At 30.7% G+C, this 14,252-nt stretch overlaps 1 protein-coding gene across 1 annotated transcript; it reads left to right on the top strand.

The window, feature by feature from the left end:
- The first annotated feature begins 4,707 nt into the window (after window positions 1-4,707).
- On the top strand, window positions 4,708-7,194 carry LOC137831556 (expansin-A8-like). The gene is made up of 3 exons (XM_090303449.1): window positions 4,708-4,938; window positions 5,759-6,071; window positions 6,586-7,194. Exons 1-3 carry the CDS (start codon window positions 4,788-4,790, stop codon window positions 6,887-6,889), a joined length of 768 nt encoding a protein of 255 aa, XP_090159575.1. The 5' UTR covers window positions 4,708-4,787; the 3' UTR covers window positions 6,890-7,194.
- Window positions 7,195-14,252: the final 7,058 nt, after the last annotated feature.

Raw genomic sequence — 14,252 nt, 5'->3', positions numbered from 1 at the left:
ACTTTTCCCCTTGTTGGTTTATCTTTTACATTCATTTTTTTAACTTTTTCTAGTGGAAATTCCCCCTTATGTCTCAAAATTGTCCATATCTATACCTTACACTAGGACTAAGAATTAGCATTGAATCATCATGGAAGGTTCATTTCATATGTGTTGTTAGGAAATGTGATTTCATAGTAAGCTGCATGCCTTTTAAAGATACTTTTACGCGTATGTAATCCTTAGGGAAGGTGTCAAACCAGATCCAAACCTATCAAAGAGGGCATATTCCTTTGGGACTGTGACAAATTTGGTTTTTTGAGAGGGAAGAAGCTATTATTCTATCTAATAAGTCTAGTTCAGTTCACAACAAAGTTTGTTAGAGAAGACTCTGTTCAATTCCTATATAATACATCTTTATAAATGATTTACAAAAGTCTCTCAGAAAAACCAGAGAATCTAATGGTGGTAAAAATAAAATATGACTTAGAATCACAAGTTAAGTTAGAAAGGATTCTTTTTGAAGTTCATTTACATATGTACTAGTCATTAATTTATGATGGTATATGATTGATTGGTACATGAAATCTTAGAAGAAGAAAAGATAAAAAGGGAAAATAATAAAGAAAGACAGGGATTAAGATTTAAGAGAAAGCTCAACCGAAACTTGCATGTGCCCCTAACATGGTAGGGCCAAGTATAATTTCATCAGCTACTGTGGCCTTTTCTTTCTCTACTTTATATAGTTAGCTAGGAATACAAATCACAATTACCATGGTTTTCTTCTCAATCCATTCTAAGCTAGACTTATAATAACAACATGACAAACAATTCCCTATCTGTTCTGTCACATAAAGTATATTTTAGAGCCTATTTTATGTCTATTAATGATTATATGCCAGAAATTGGTGACAAGCAAATTTAATTGATAAAGGGTCTAAAAAGAATTTAGAAACGTAATACCAAAAGTATAAAACAATCTAGAACACCAACATGGTTATGATTGAGAGGTAATTATGTTTTTTAAGTCATTTTAAGGTTTAATATTAAGAGTCTTTATGTATGTAAACATTATACTTTACGAGAAATCTCATTGATAACAAGCAAGGATCACTCAACTATGATTGTAAGAATGCAAAAAAACTTAACTCACTTTTTCCTCTTAATTACTTAGTCTTGTTATCTCCTAAAATTAGCTTCTATGTTTTGACCAGCATATGGAGCCTTTTTAATTGATTAATCACTTGGATTTAAGAGATAGAAATTGAAGTGGACCTTATTTATTTGATTCATTTACTGAATACTTAGATTGTCACCTAATTTTTATAATGGCGTAATTATTATAGCAAAAGTGAGAAAACTTTATGGGGATGTCCAAAATTCTGCAGAATTGAGCTTGCAGGTTCACATGAATGGAGTTTGGTTTCTTATTATACATTCTTTACTGATTTCTGCAATTCAGAAGCTCGTTACAAGAAAAAGAAAAAAAGAAGCACGAGATGAATAGACTTGTGCTACTTGCATTGCTGATGAGTGTAAGAATCCATGTGAGATTAATTCACTTATCTTCTGTCCTTGTCAAGGAAAGTTGTTACCAAGAAAATGATATGAAAATGAATAGACAAATATGTGAAAGGGTTCTCACATAGTCGGTCAGAAGCTATTTTCTCTTTTATTTGATTTGAAAGGAAATATGACAGTCTCCAAAGCATTTTGTGCAATAATAGCCATTGCACTGTCCTTGTCAATGTCATTTAGAGCAAGCAAGAAAGAATTATGCATTATACTTTATTTTCAAATATATCATGTGATCCTGCTCCCATGTTTATAATAAATTTTGTAGCAGTTGAAATTTTAAGACTTTGATGATATCAACATGGTTTACAAAATGGTTACCTCATTAAAGTGCTGTTAACTACTATTAGTAGCTTATTTTAGTTATGAACAGAAGACCACAGCTTAACCAATAAAATAACCGAATAAATGGATCAAACAAAGGGGAAAAAATAACCCTTTTGAAATAGACATCAATGCTATAGTTTACATTCTCAAAGGAAATTTCTAAACATAGTTTTTTAAGAAAATTTACCCACTAGTACTTTGTCGGTCGTTTATTATATGTTATGAATTATTTTTTAATTTGGGTGAAAAGTTATATGGTGTGAATACAAAGGAAATACCTTAGAATGATCCTATTATTAATATTAACTCAAAATGCCCTGTAGAATATAATTAACTGAACTACCTAACTAATAATTGAAGAAGATGCCTTTCAACAGCAAAAGTTTACTTGTATAAGGTTATAGATTTGGATATTTAGTATTTTTTTAACAGTAAGGGAACAAAAATCCATTTTTTGAATCATTCATTTTATCTTTTATTTTGTCCTTTTTTTTGTCAGGCCAAAATAATGTTTTGATTTAAGCAACTTGAAATTTTAGTTAAACCAAAAGAAGCACAAGCTAGTTTTAACATAAACTAAAAGTGTATTTGTGTTTTACAGGGGCGAGAGAAAATTGCAGAAGAGAGAGTAAAGGAAAAAAAAAGGGATTGTGTTGAAAATTGATAAATAATGAAGAAAAGACAGTTTTTATATTGATAAGCTTGTATTCTTTTGAAGCATGTTTCTGAGAAATTCTACAATACACTTTTAAGGTGTGTCTATGCACTTTGAATGTGTTATGATTGAATATGAACAAAATAAGCACACATGCACCAATGATAACATTCAAAGTTAATGGATGAACATGACTGTACTTTTACATGTAGAATCTTTTATTTTTCTAAACTCAAGAACTCCTACTCACAGACATTGAATGTGAATCTTCCACAGAAGAAAAGAAATTTGCTAAGCTATCTTTAAAAAGAATATAAAAAAGAAAAAAGAAAGAAAGAAAAACATGATGAGAGTGATATAAAAAATGCCATGTTATCTTGTTCTGGTTTTAATCAACATAGCATTGGCAATGTATGCTTTCAAATATCAACCATGTATTCAATAGTCAATACTAGTTTTCTGGCCATTGCATTGCATGTGATTAGAGCTCCCATAAAAGTCAGCAGAACATATCCACAATGTCTGTCTCATCCCATGTGTCAAATTATACATTTGATTCATCACTTTAGTAAGAACCCTCTTAGAAAATAACATACACACACCGGAAAGCAAAAAAACAAAAAAACAATTGTTGAGGATGAATAACAAGAATAAAGATCCTTAAATATTCTTCACCTCCAGATTCCTATGTTAATTTAGTTTTCTTTCATTAAGAAATCACTGACACCAGATACGATGGTTGCATTCTTGTGAAACAAGATCAAGAATACCTGGTCACACAATATAATGATAAAATTTAGAAAGGGTCTAAATTCAATTTCCCCCATTTGGAAGCATATATTAATGTTAATTTTGTTAATTAAACTTTGTGCCCCTTAGAAACCAAGGAAATAGGACTCATCCCCAACAAGGGAGAAAAGGAAACAGCCACATTAACTTTCAGAATATACTGTGGTTGTTAAAAACAGCTAGTAGTTTCATTTATCACTTTTAACTACCCTTCTTTTTTTCTCTTTAAGTCCATTGATTCCTATTTAGTAAATTCTCATAATGTATTTACACACATATATGACAATTATTTTCAAGAAATACTTGTAACTTGTAAGACTCCACATAATGGTTTTGTCCACATGTTTTGTGTGTCAAACACCAAATCAATTAGTGAGTGTAAATATGCTACACCTAATTAGGACATGATCTTCCACCAAATAGAAGCTCCTTCTTCAATGTAATTAAAAAACTCTCAGAGGGAAGGGTCAAGTAGTTAACTTACATTTGTGTGAGTGAAAGCATACCAATTACCACTCTCAGATTGTCCAACTGGAAGCAAGGCTGTTTCTATTAAAGTATCAACCAACTCTTTTATTATATTCAAGAACTGAAAATACCAAATAAATCAATAAAATAAAATGACCAGGCCCTTGAAATACTTCTTATGTGGCACATTTTGAAGCACTGAGAAGATACTGTTCTATCCCCTTTTTGACCCTTGGAAAAGGAGAGCTGGCTGCACCATACAAATGTCCTAAGTAGCTTCTTCTTTTGATTTTGCCCAGTTAGACAGATACTTCTCCATGTGCTAAGATACTGTTCATAATTTCTTAAGACCCTACACATCTCAATTCAAAGTGCAATTTAGCTTTTGAGACTTTTATCATAGGGACTCTTAACACCATGCAAGAGCTAATCATACCTCAGCTCTTATCCATTTATCCATTACATAAAAGGCAACAACAAAAAACTGCTTAGCAACATCCTCTATCAAATATATCCTTTATTATCAGTTAAAATCTGATAAAACTACAAAATTTTACTGGTTGTATTAAGTTGTATTTTCTAAACTCTAACTAATAATAAAAACTTCTAAAAAGAATGACTTAAAATGTGTTACTAAGGGAAAAAAAGAAGAAATGTTGATTATTCTATTGGCCACAGAAAAATATTAATATTGATCTATAAAGTTGGGAAGAAAAGATAGATGGGGTTGCATGTGCAGGGGTGTGGCCCACAATATTAGCGGTTGGGAACCTCAACTAGAACCAGCGCATGTGCACTTCATTTGTCACTTGTTCAGTGGCTTTGGGGAAAAATAACACTTTTGTTGAAGTTAGTAATAAGAGAAAAGAAAAAAAGTAAAAAGATGTTACTTATAAATAGAGGCCCCCCTTTAAGCACTTGACCTCACAGCATAGCAAAGAAAGTGCACATTCCTCTGTTTTGCTCCCCTGTTTAGGCCTTATCATAGCTCACAATGGCACACAAGGAACTTTCCATTGCTCTTCTGACTCTCATTGTTGTTCTCTTTGTTAACATGAATCTCCAAGGTGCCACTGCTGACTATGGTGGTTGGCAGGGTGGTCATGCCACTTTCTATGGTGGGGGTGATGCTTCTGGCACAATGGGTGAGTTTAGCCTTCATTTCTTTACTTTTTCTTTTCCTTTGTGGAGAGTAATATTTTTTACAACTCAAATAGTGCAAATACTTCTTCATATTTGTATTTATCTTTATTCTCTTTTTTAGTGACATCATAACATATATTATGTCCACAATTTTCACTTTTTATTAATTTCTCTCTCTAAATATCTACTACTATGGATGTTTATGCATATTTTCTGTTCTGATATCAAATGATAAATAGAATGGAATGAAAGGAAATCAAGTAGATGAAATGAAGTTAAGATATTGCTATGATAAAATAAAATAGAAAGTGGTTTTATCTTATACTTTTAAATCAAGAAAACAAATATTGCATGAAAGTATTGCCTCAAATTCTAATCCATGCATCTTACTTTAAAAATAAGCCAAAAACACTGAAATCTAATGTCATTTTTATTACATCTCACTTATTATATTTCTTTTCATGAACCTAAATATTGGCTAGAAATGTAATTTTAGCAGGAGAAAGAATAGAGGAATAGTGAAACTGTACACATAGCTTGAGCTACGCCCATTTTACTTAATGTGCCGTGTTACCATTTACTAGTGCCGACATTAGCAATAGCAACACGTTCATAACTAATACTATAATGTGCAAGTGTTAATAAGTTTTGCATCATGTTTCAAAACATGAAAATCTAGTCACTTGTCAAAGATTTCAGTTATGTGAAATTCCTTGCAAAACTACTCTTTTTAACATTGTAAAGAAATAAACTCCTTTTAATTATTATTATTATATTGAAAGTTGAGATGGTGGGGTTTATCCTTTTGTTTTATACATGCAGGTGGAGCATGTGGGTATGGAAATTTGTATAGCCAGGGTTATGGAACAGACACTGTGGCTCTTAGCACTGCTTTGTTCAACAATGGCTTAAGCTGTGGTTCTTGCTTTGAAATGAGATGTGATGATGACCCAAGATGGTGCAAACCTGGCACTATTACAGTCACTGCTACTAACTTCTGCCCCCCAAATCCATCTTTGCCTAACAACAATGGTGGTTGGTGCAACCCACCTTTGCAACACTTTGATATGGCTGAACCTGCCTTCCTTCAAATTGCTGAATATAGAGCTGGTATTGTGCCGGTAGCCTTCAGAAGGTAATTGAAGCCATAAATTTGGCAATGCTTTCAAGCTTAAAGGTCACATTTAATTCATTTACAACTATATTACCTAATTTATAAAGTGAAGTTATTAAATGTTGAAAATGAATTACTCTCTCATTGAAAAGTCACATAAAGGTACAACACTTATTCTCATTTTAGTGAATGGCCCTTATTCATGAACATGTGAAAATTGGTGTAGCCCTTACCAAACCTCAACTTCTACCTTTCATATCAAACTGATCTCAAACTGAAGAGACTTGAATAACATAATTACCTTATCTATACTAACCATATTAAGCCTATAAAGTGAGTAAAAAAAAACAAGTAATCTCAGATGCTGATGAGAAACTCAAACAGCTGATATTCAAAGACATTCATGATTTGTTTACTTACATGCAGTTAATTTTCTTATCTATGACTGGTATTCCTCACTTTATCTTCATTGTTCAATTGATCATATGTTTAACTAGTACTAAACTAAACTATACTATAATTTTGGTGATGGCAGGGTTCCTTGTGCAAAGAAGGGAGGAATAAGATTCACTATCAATGGTCACTCTTACTTCAATCTAGTTTTGATCACCAATGTGGGTGGTGCTGGGGATGTGCATTCAGTGTCCATCAAAGGGTCCAAAACTGGATGGCAACCCATGTCAAGGAATTGGGGCCAAAACTGGCAGAGCAACTCCTACCTCAATGGACAAGCCCTCTCATTTCAAGTGACCACCAGTGATGGCAGAACTGTGGCAAGCTACAATGTGGCACCAGGCAATTGGCAATTTGGCCAGACCTTCCAAGGAGGCCAGTTCTAGAGACCTTAGCAATGAGGGTAGAAAATAGTACAAAAAAGTTTGTATACCTATTATTATTCACCTCAGTAGAAGAACCATAAAGTGTCATAATAGGTGTTGATCAATTCTTGTAACTGTGATTCTGAAAGGCCAGTGTTTTATTTTATTGGTCTAGAAAGTAGCTGAGGTGTTTATGTGGCACCCGCTGGTCACTTCACATATAATATACATGTATGGAGAGAGTTGTATTATCTTGTGTGTTGTGCTAATTTTCTTCAATCGAAGTTAATAATTATATTGATCAGAGAAGTTTAATTTGCATGAAATATTTGTTTCACCTATCTCATAATAATGAGTTGTTAAATGATTAAATGAAATTAATTAGTAGTACTCTCTTTATTATTGTTGGATTCAAAACTCACTTCTTACTCATTTTTAACTATAATATGACAGAACAGTGCCTTTATATTATTGAAAAAGTATTACTAACACATTTTATAACATTATTTTATGAGTACTTCAAATTCATGTAATAGTTTGAAAATGAAATCCAATTCATGGAGAATTAAATAAAATCCACATTTAAAGTGTTATAAAAAAGTGTTGAATGGTGTGTGATCAACATTTAATGTAATTTGCAGAAAGGAAAATTTTGAAATTTGGTGTTAATGATATGATGAATGATATTTTTGTTGAGAAAATTGAGCTTTCATGTATTAGGTGAAGCTTTATGACATGTATATTTCAAGCTAAATAACTGTTTGAGTGATTAACTAATCATGAAAAGTAATCAATATATCTTATTTATTATCTATGCTAATTAATACATATCTCAACATTTTTACAGTTATTTAGTTTCATATGACAGCTTAAATTTTTGCAAAAGTGTGTTAGCATGAAAAATTAAAACCAGAGAATATGAACAAACATGAAGAATGTTGCAGCAGAAGTTGAAGTTGGTTTTAAGATGTTAAACCTTCAACAGAAGCCATTGGTCAAACGATATTTGAAAGAAAAGGAATGAAAGAAACATTATTTTTCAAGAAATATCTTGTTATTGTGAAGTCTACATTGTTGATTGAAATTATAGACATGAGGCAATGACCTCCTCCTTGTGTGATGGGTTGTTTGTCTAGATGTTTCATAGTTTTTGAGTATGCAAAGACACCTATCTTTATTTATGGAGAAAACTATGCAGAAAGCTCCTTCTCCTAAACTAGCACAAACTATTCATTCACATGGAGAATTTGTAGGGATGTTATGCCTCCAAAATCTTGCAATGTATTGTTGTGATGGTCATGAAGATACTTTTTTCCATATTTTATGTATATGGTTTATGTGTAGGGTTTAGGGTTTGTGTAGTTTGGATTCCTACTATTTATGGTAGATTTGTGAAGAATGATCTAAAGAGAATCAACAAATTTTCAAAATTCAAGTATACACTCTCTAATTATTATCACAAGGTATATTTTGAAAAAAAAAAAATCTTCTGTATAAGATATTTTATAATTTTAATACTTTAACTTTATTTTTCTGTGTCAATATTAAATAGATGATTATTTATATTAAATAATAAAAAGGCAAGTTAAAAATGAGGTGATTAATAGATTATTTTATTCATCTTTCAATTTGTTGGTTTAAATTTATACCTACTTCTTTTTAATATTGTAATATTTTAACTATTTATTTAAATTTATATTGGCATTTTCAGATTATAGGTGAAGTTACAGTAAAATAAATTAAGTATTTTTTAAATAGATTTAAAAAAGACATTATTTCTTCATTATTTGTAATTTGGTTGGACCTAATATTTTTATTGAGATTGTGAAACCAAATTTCAAGTTCTTTGTTAAAATATTTGGTTCAAAACCATTGTACATATTTTCAATTTCAATTTTGCTAGTTTTATAAAAAAATAACAAAACATTTTGGTAGTTGTATATTATAATTAATTACTTTAATAATTATTATAAAAGTAAAAACAAAACATTAGTAAAAGTTGAAATAAATTAATTAGTTTTTCTTCCTACGTGTAATCTTATCCAAAATATTTTATAAATATAATACAATAGACTATAAAAAAAATCATGAAATAGAAATTAATTTTAGAGACAAAAAATAATTAATTGTTATAGTAACTAAATTAGAAGTGATTTTAAAAACTAAAAAAAAATTATTTATAAATTAGTTTCTATATTTGTTAAATAGTTTCTACCAAGTTTTAACTACCAATTATTTAGATTCTAAACTTGGTAGCAAAAATCTTTGTTGCTAATTACCAATTTAGAAATCATTTAATAATAATAAAAATTAATTTAAAAACTAAAAATATTTTTAGTCTCTAATTTAGTCATACAACAACTAATTATTTTTTTTCAGAAATTAGTTTATATTTTATAATTTTCATACAACAACTAATTATTATTTTTTCAAAAATTAGTTTATATTTTATAATTTTCTTGTAATCTTATAGATTATCATATAAGAAAAATATAGGTAGAAGGAGAAATTAGATATTAACACACTCTGAATATTAACATGAACTTTAATTAATCAGCACTCGTTTCTAAAAATAGTGTGGAAGACTTTTGTTAACATTTATTTTTCATTGAATATGCTTTCAAACACTCAATGAATTTAATTTTTTTTCAACAAATTAAATTAAATTTATACATTTTGATATTTAGGAAAAATAAATTAAAGAACATAAAATTTTATAAAATTAATTTTAACTTATAAAAAATGTTTATTTATTTTTATACAAATATATATAGAGAGAGATAAATTTATCAAAACAAAATTTTACTCCAACTCTTATAAATTATTTTCTAAGAAATTGGACTTCCCTTGAGTTATTAGAAAAATTGGTTGAAGGAATCCAATTTGTGAATAGACAAGGGATACTTAAATGGAAAAAAAAATTGAAACTAAATATAATATAAAAAAAATGGACACGTGATTCCCTTTTTAATTTACTTTTTGTTTTATCTATTTGATAACTAGATAGCTAAAAAAAGGTATACAAATTAAAGAATGGAAGTTTGTGTTGAAAAACATACTATAAGTTAAGTGTCCTACACCAAACGTTTTGTTGTTACACTTTGATGTTCATACAACATTTTACTTTCCAAAAGGATGTTTTTCTTTTTCCATAAAATGCATGTTTGGCCCCATGTATTTTCGTAAACTAAACTATTTAAGAGGAGGAATATGCTATTCCTAGGTGTGCATATATGTATGTAGTAGGAACTTATGATTATATATACATATTTAAATAATATATAATACAATAAAAAATGGACTAAAATCCTTAATTTTATCTTAAAAAAATTAATAAATTAATTAATACAAATTGAATCAATTACAAACTAGCTCGTAAAAAATTAAAGTTGAAAACTAAAATAGTAACAAATTAAAAAAAAAGTTTGAAAGTAAAGTCTCAAGTTCCTATTTAATAACGTTTGGATACTAAATGTCTTTGATTTAATAGTTACAAACTCTTATAATTTGTAAATCTGAATTAAATTCTTATCAGAAGCAAAATCATGATGATGTTTTGATTAAACTTCTTAGTTTATGAGATTTTAAAAACTTTGTTAGTTAGTAAGTTTGTTATATTCAATAGCTTTTTCTTTCATAAAATGACAACAAAAAATAAAATGAAAAAAAAGTGAAATGAATGAAAATTTTGCAAATTAGAAATTTCCTAAACATTTTTAAACTGAGAGTTAAAATGTTTAGAAACAAATTGAAAACATGAGAAATATGTTATAATATACTTTTTTTTTTAAATCTATGCTGAAACTACATGTTTGAAGAGGAATTTAGTGTTATATTCTTTGTTTATATATTTATATCTTAATTATATTTTTATTATTATTAATAATTCGAACATAATTTTTGTCAGAACAATTATTTATAGCCTATAATAGAATATCATAAAAAAAATGTGAAGTCAAATATCTTATATATCATATTGTTTTTTCATATGTTTATTTGTTGGATGTTTCTTCATGATCCCAATAAAATTCATAAATTTTGGAAAACTTTTTAAAATAATTTCTAGATTATTTTCTTTTTAATGTTTCCGAAACATACCTTTTGGAACTTATAAAATATTTTTTGAAAAAACAAAATTTGAAATAAATTTTTAGAATGTATTTTTCGAAATAAATTTTTCAGATTTGGAAAAAGCTTTTCAGAATGATGATGAATTAGATGAAACATTTTGATTATTTCACCTAAATAATGGGATGCAAGAAGAAATGTGACAGGTACAGAAAAAATCACTCTCATTTGTTTAGTAAATTATTACCCATCAATGTTACATTATTGAGAATGGGCCAGAAGCCCAGCCCATATCCAAGAGACATCTATGCTTCATATTGGGCTACGCATCTCTGTTTATGATAATTTCTTTATGTAACCCATAGTTTCCATGTTCGGTAGTTAAAAAACCAAATTGTCTCTTGTCATTTGGTCGTTCCTTGCTGATGCTATCTCTTTCTTTGTCATCTTCTTGTTATTGCGAAGAAAAAATGTCACACAGATTTTGCCTCGTTTTCTGTTTTTAAATAGTATTTTATTCATTGAAGTGTGTACATTCTTCGCCATTATTTCCTTACAAAGAATCCATTGTGAGAAACAAATAGAGCATTGATGTTGTAAACTTACTTTGTATAATACACAACTATGTATGTATATTTTTGTACTTCATGTCCATCAAACACAATCAAACACAATGTGTTTCATGCTTCCAATTAATTAATTACTTTTGGAAATATATTCTTGAAAAAATTCAATAATTATGTGAAACTAATTTCTTACTTTTAAACTAAATAATCTTAAAATCCTTGACAATCTTGTAAAGTTAGTGTACCCCACATATAATATAATGATTATTTTAAATCACACTTAAAAGAATAATACAATGTATTATTTCAAAATGTTATTCTCCAACATTACATGTCATTTTTTCTAAATGATCATCTACCTTTCATCAACAACATATTTTGCTTGCAACATAGTTGACATATTTAATATTTTCACGTGTTATGTCCATATTGTATAACTTGACAATCTAAAAAATAAACATGTAGTCATGTATATGTCCAAATTCATGGTTAGGGATGACAATATGGTGAGGTGGATACAAGTTTGATTATCTCATCCCGTTCTTCAAAGTAAAACTTCAACTTCATCCCCATACTATGAATTTTTTTATCTAATCTTCATCCACATTGGAGAACAGGTATACATGCACCTGCTTATGTACATGTCTCTTACTCTTCCAAATATTAATAAATAATTTTTTGTTAAAAGAAAAAATATAGTAAATGAAACATGATATTACTAATATCAAGAAAGAAATTGTAATTATATAAATATCAAAGGAGAATACCAAATAAATTTTTTATAAAGGTCAAGTAATTATAAAAAAGAGTAAAAATAATCAAATGTGTGACCTAAAAATCAATTAAAAAAAATAAGAATCAAAGATAAGTTAATATAAGTTTTTTTTATGTTACATAATAAATTAAAGATGTTTTAGTGATTTATAACATGAACGAGTATAAGGATGAAGATGAGTATTGGGACGAGTATGAAGATGTGAATATATTCATACCCATCATCGTCCTCATACCGAATTTCAAAAATTGGATAATACTCATACTCTATACATGTACCGAGTCAATGAAGAATTTTTCGTCAAAATCGAAATGAGTCCAGACAATGTCATTTACTGTACCGTCCCGTTCTCGGGGGTTGACCAAAGTCAAAGTCAACGTCAAGGTCAAAGTCAACATATGGTGGGATCCCTCAAGGGGGCCCAAGGAAGAAAGTCAACAAGTTGACCACTTGAGGCGTTGTCAGGACAAGGCGTCGCCAGGTTGAGGCGTCGCCAGGTTGAGGCGTCGCCAGGTTGAGGCGTCGCCAGGTTGAGGCGTCGCCAGGTTGAGGCGTCGCCAGGTTGAGGCGTCGCCAGGTTAAGGCGTCGCCAGGTTAAGGCGTCGCCAAGTTAAGGCGTCGCCAGGTGGAGGGGTCGCCAGGACTGAGACATCGACAGTATTACCCCCGATACCCATGGGTAGGAAAGACCGTGGAGGGGGCGACATCACGAGAAGGTCTCGGGCCCCGATAGCTTAGAACAATAATAAAGAGAAGAGATAGGTGGCTTCAAGGCCATATTCCCAGTACTAGTGGGGAGTAACCTGACTCGTGAAGTACTCATGCCACCTCTGGGAGGCCCCTGGGATAGATACGACCCATGAGAGGGCCATGCTCAGGAGCGAACCATGTGCGTAGTGCGAGAGGAAGGTAGATACACTCCCAGGGTGAGTGATTAGAGGCTGGGGGCGCATGAGTTGGCACCCAGAAAGTCACCCCCTACGCTAGATGCATTTCGAAGAAGGAGGACTTACACGATGGATGTCCCTAAGTTGGGTTACGACGCTGTGAGGCTCTCCACATAGAATAGTAATCAAGTCAGACTAACACGTGGCAGTAAGCACTGAAACATCAATGTTTCCTGAAAGTTTGTTAAGGTACGCTTTAATTTAGTTTACGTTTCAAACGCTTTAAAGCACTTTAAACGCTTTAAATGTTTTGAACATTTTAAACGCGTTGAACGTTTTTTAGCGCCTTAAATGCACTTTAAGACGCTTTAAATACGCTTTAAGATGCTTTAAGACGCTTTAAATGCTTTGGACGTTTAAAAGGGCTTTAGACGTTTGAGAAAAAAGAGGGGAAAGATTCAGACTCCGTTTTACACACACACTCTCTAGTTGCTTGCTCGCGGACTCACTGTACGCACATGCAATCAGGGAAAGAGCATTAATTACTCAGTTCTTAGACCACCTTCAGAGCATCCAGTCATGGTGCTCCGATACGGAGGTGTGTCCCTTTGATGTTTCTCGCCAGCTGACTTGATTATCGGAGTGCAAACGGCCGTGAGGGCGCTCTTTTGTCCACTTCTTTTCAGATACTCACAGACGGTGCAAAACGAAGGTGCCCTAGGTCGCGAGGATAAGCCACACACAAAGACGTCCATGGTCAACCGGCAGGAACATTTACCATCCATTTTCATGGTGCATTTGATTCAAAAAAATAACACATAGAAAATAATATTTTCTTTTAATAAGTTTGTCATTTTCTCGAACAAATTACAAGAATTTTCCATACTCTTCAATAATCATTTATCAAACTTTGATACATTACTATGTATTCAAAACTTCATCATCATCAATATCATGTAATGTGATTCTCACTTTTATAATTGAAGATGATGTCCTATTCATTTAAGAAAATATTTTTCTTTTAATTCTTCAAGACATAAAGATTAAGTCCCCATCCTTAAATTGTAAAATTTTGACAATATTTTACA

This window comes from Phaseolus vulgaris, chromosome 6, assembly GCF_051622355.1.
Source record: "Phaseolus vulgaris cultivar YP4 chromosome 6, ASM5162235v1, whole genome shotgun sequence".
NCBI lineage: Eukaryota > Viridiplantae > Streptophyta > Magnoliopsida > Fabales > Fabaceae > Phaseolus > Phaseolus vulgaris.
The sequence above is the reverse complement of the archived record's forward strand: the minus strand, read 5'-3'. Positions and strand labels throughout refer to the sequence as shown.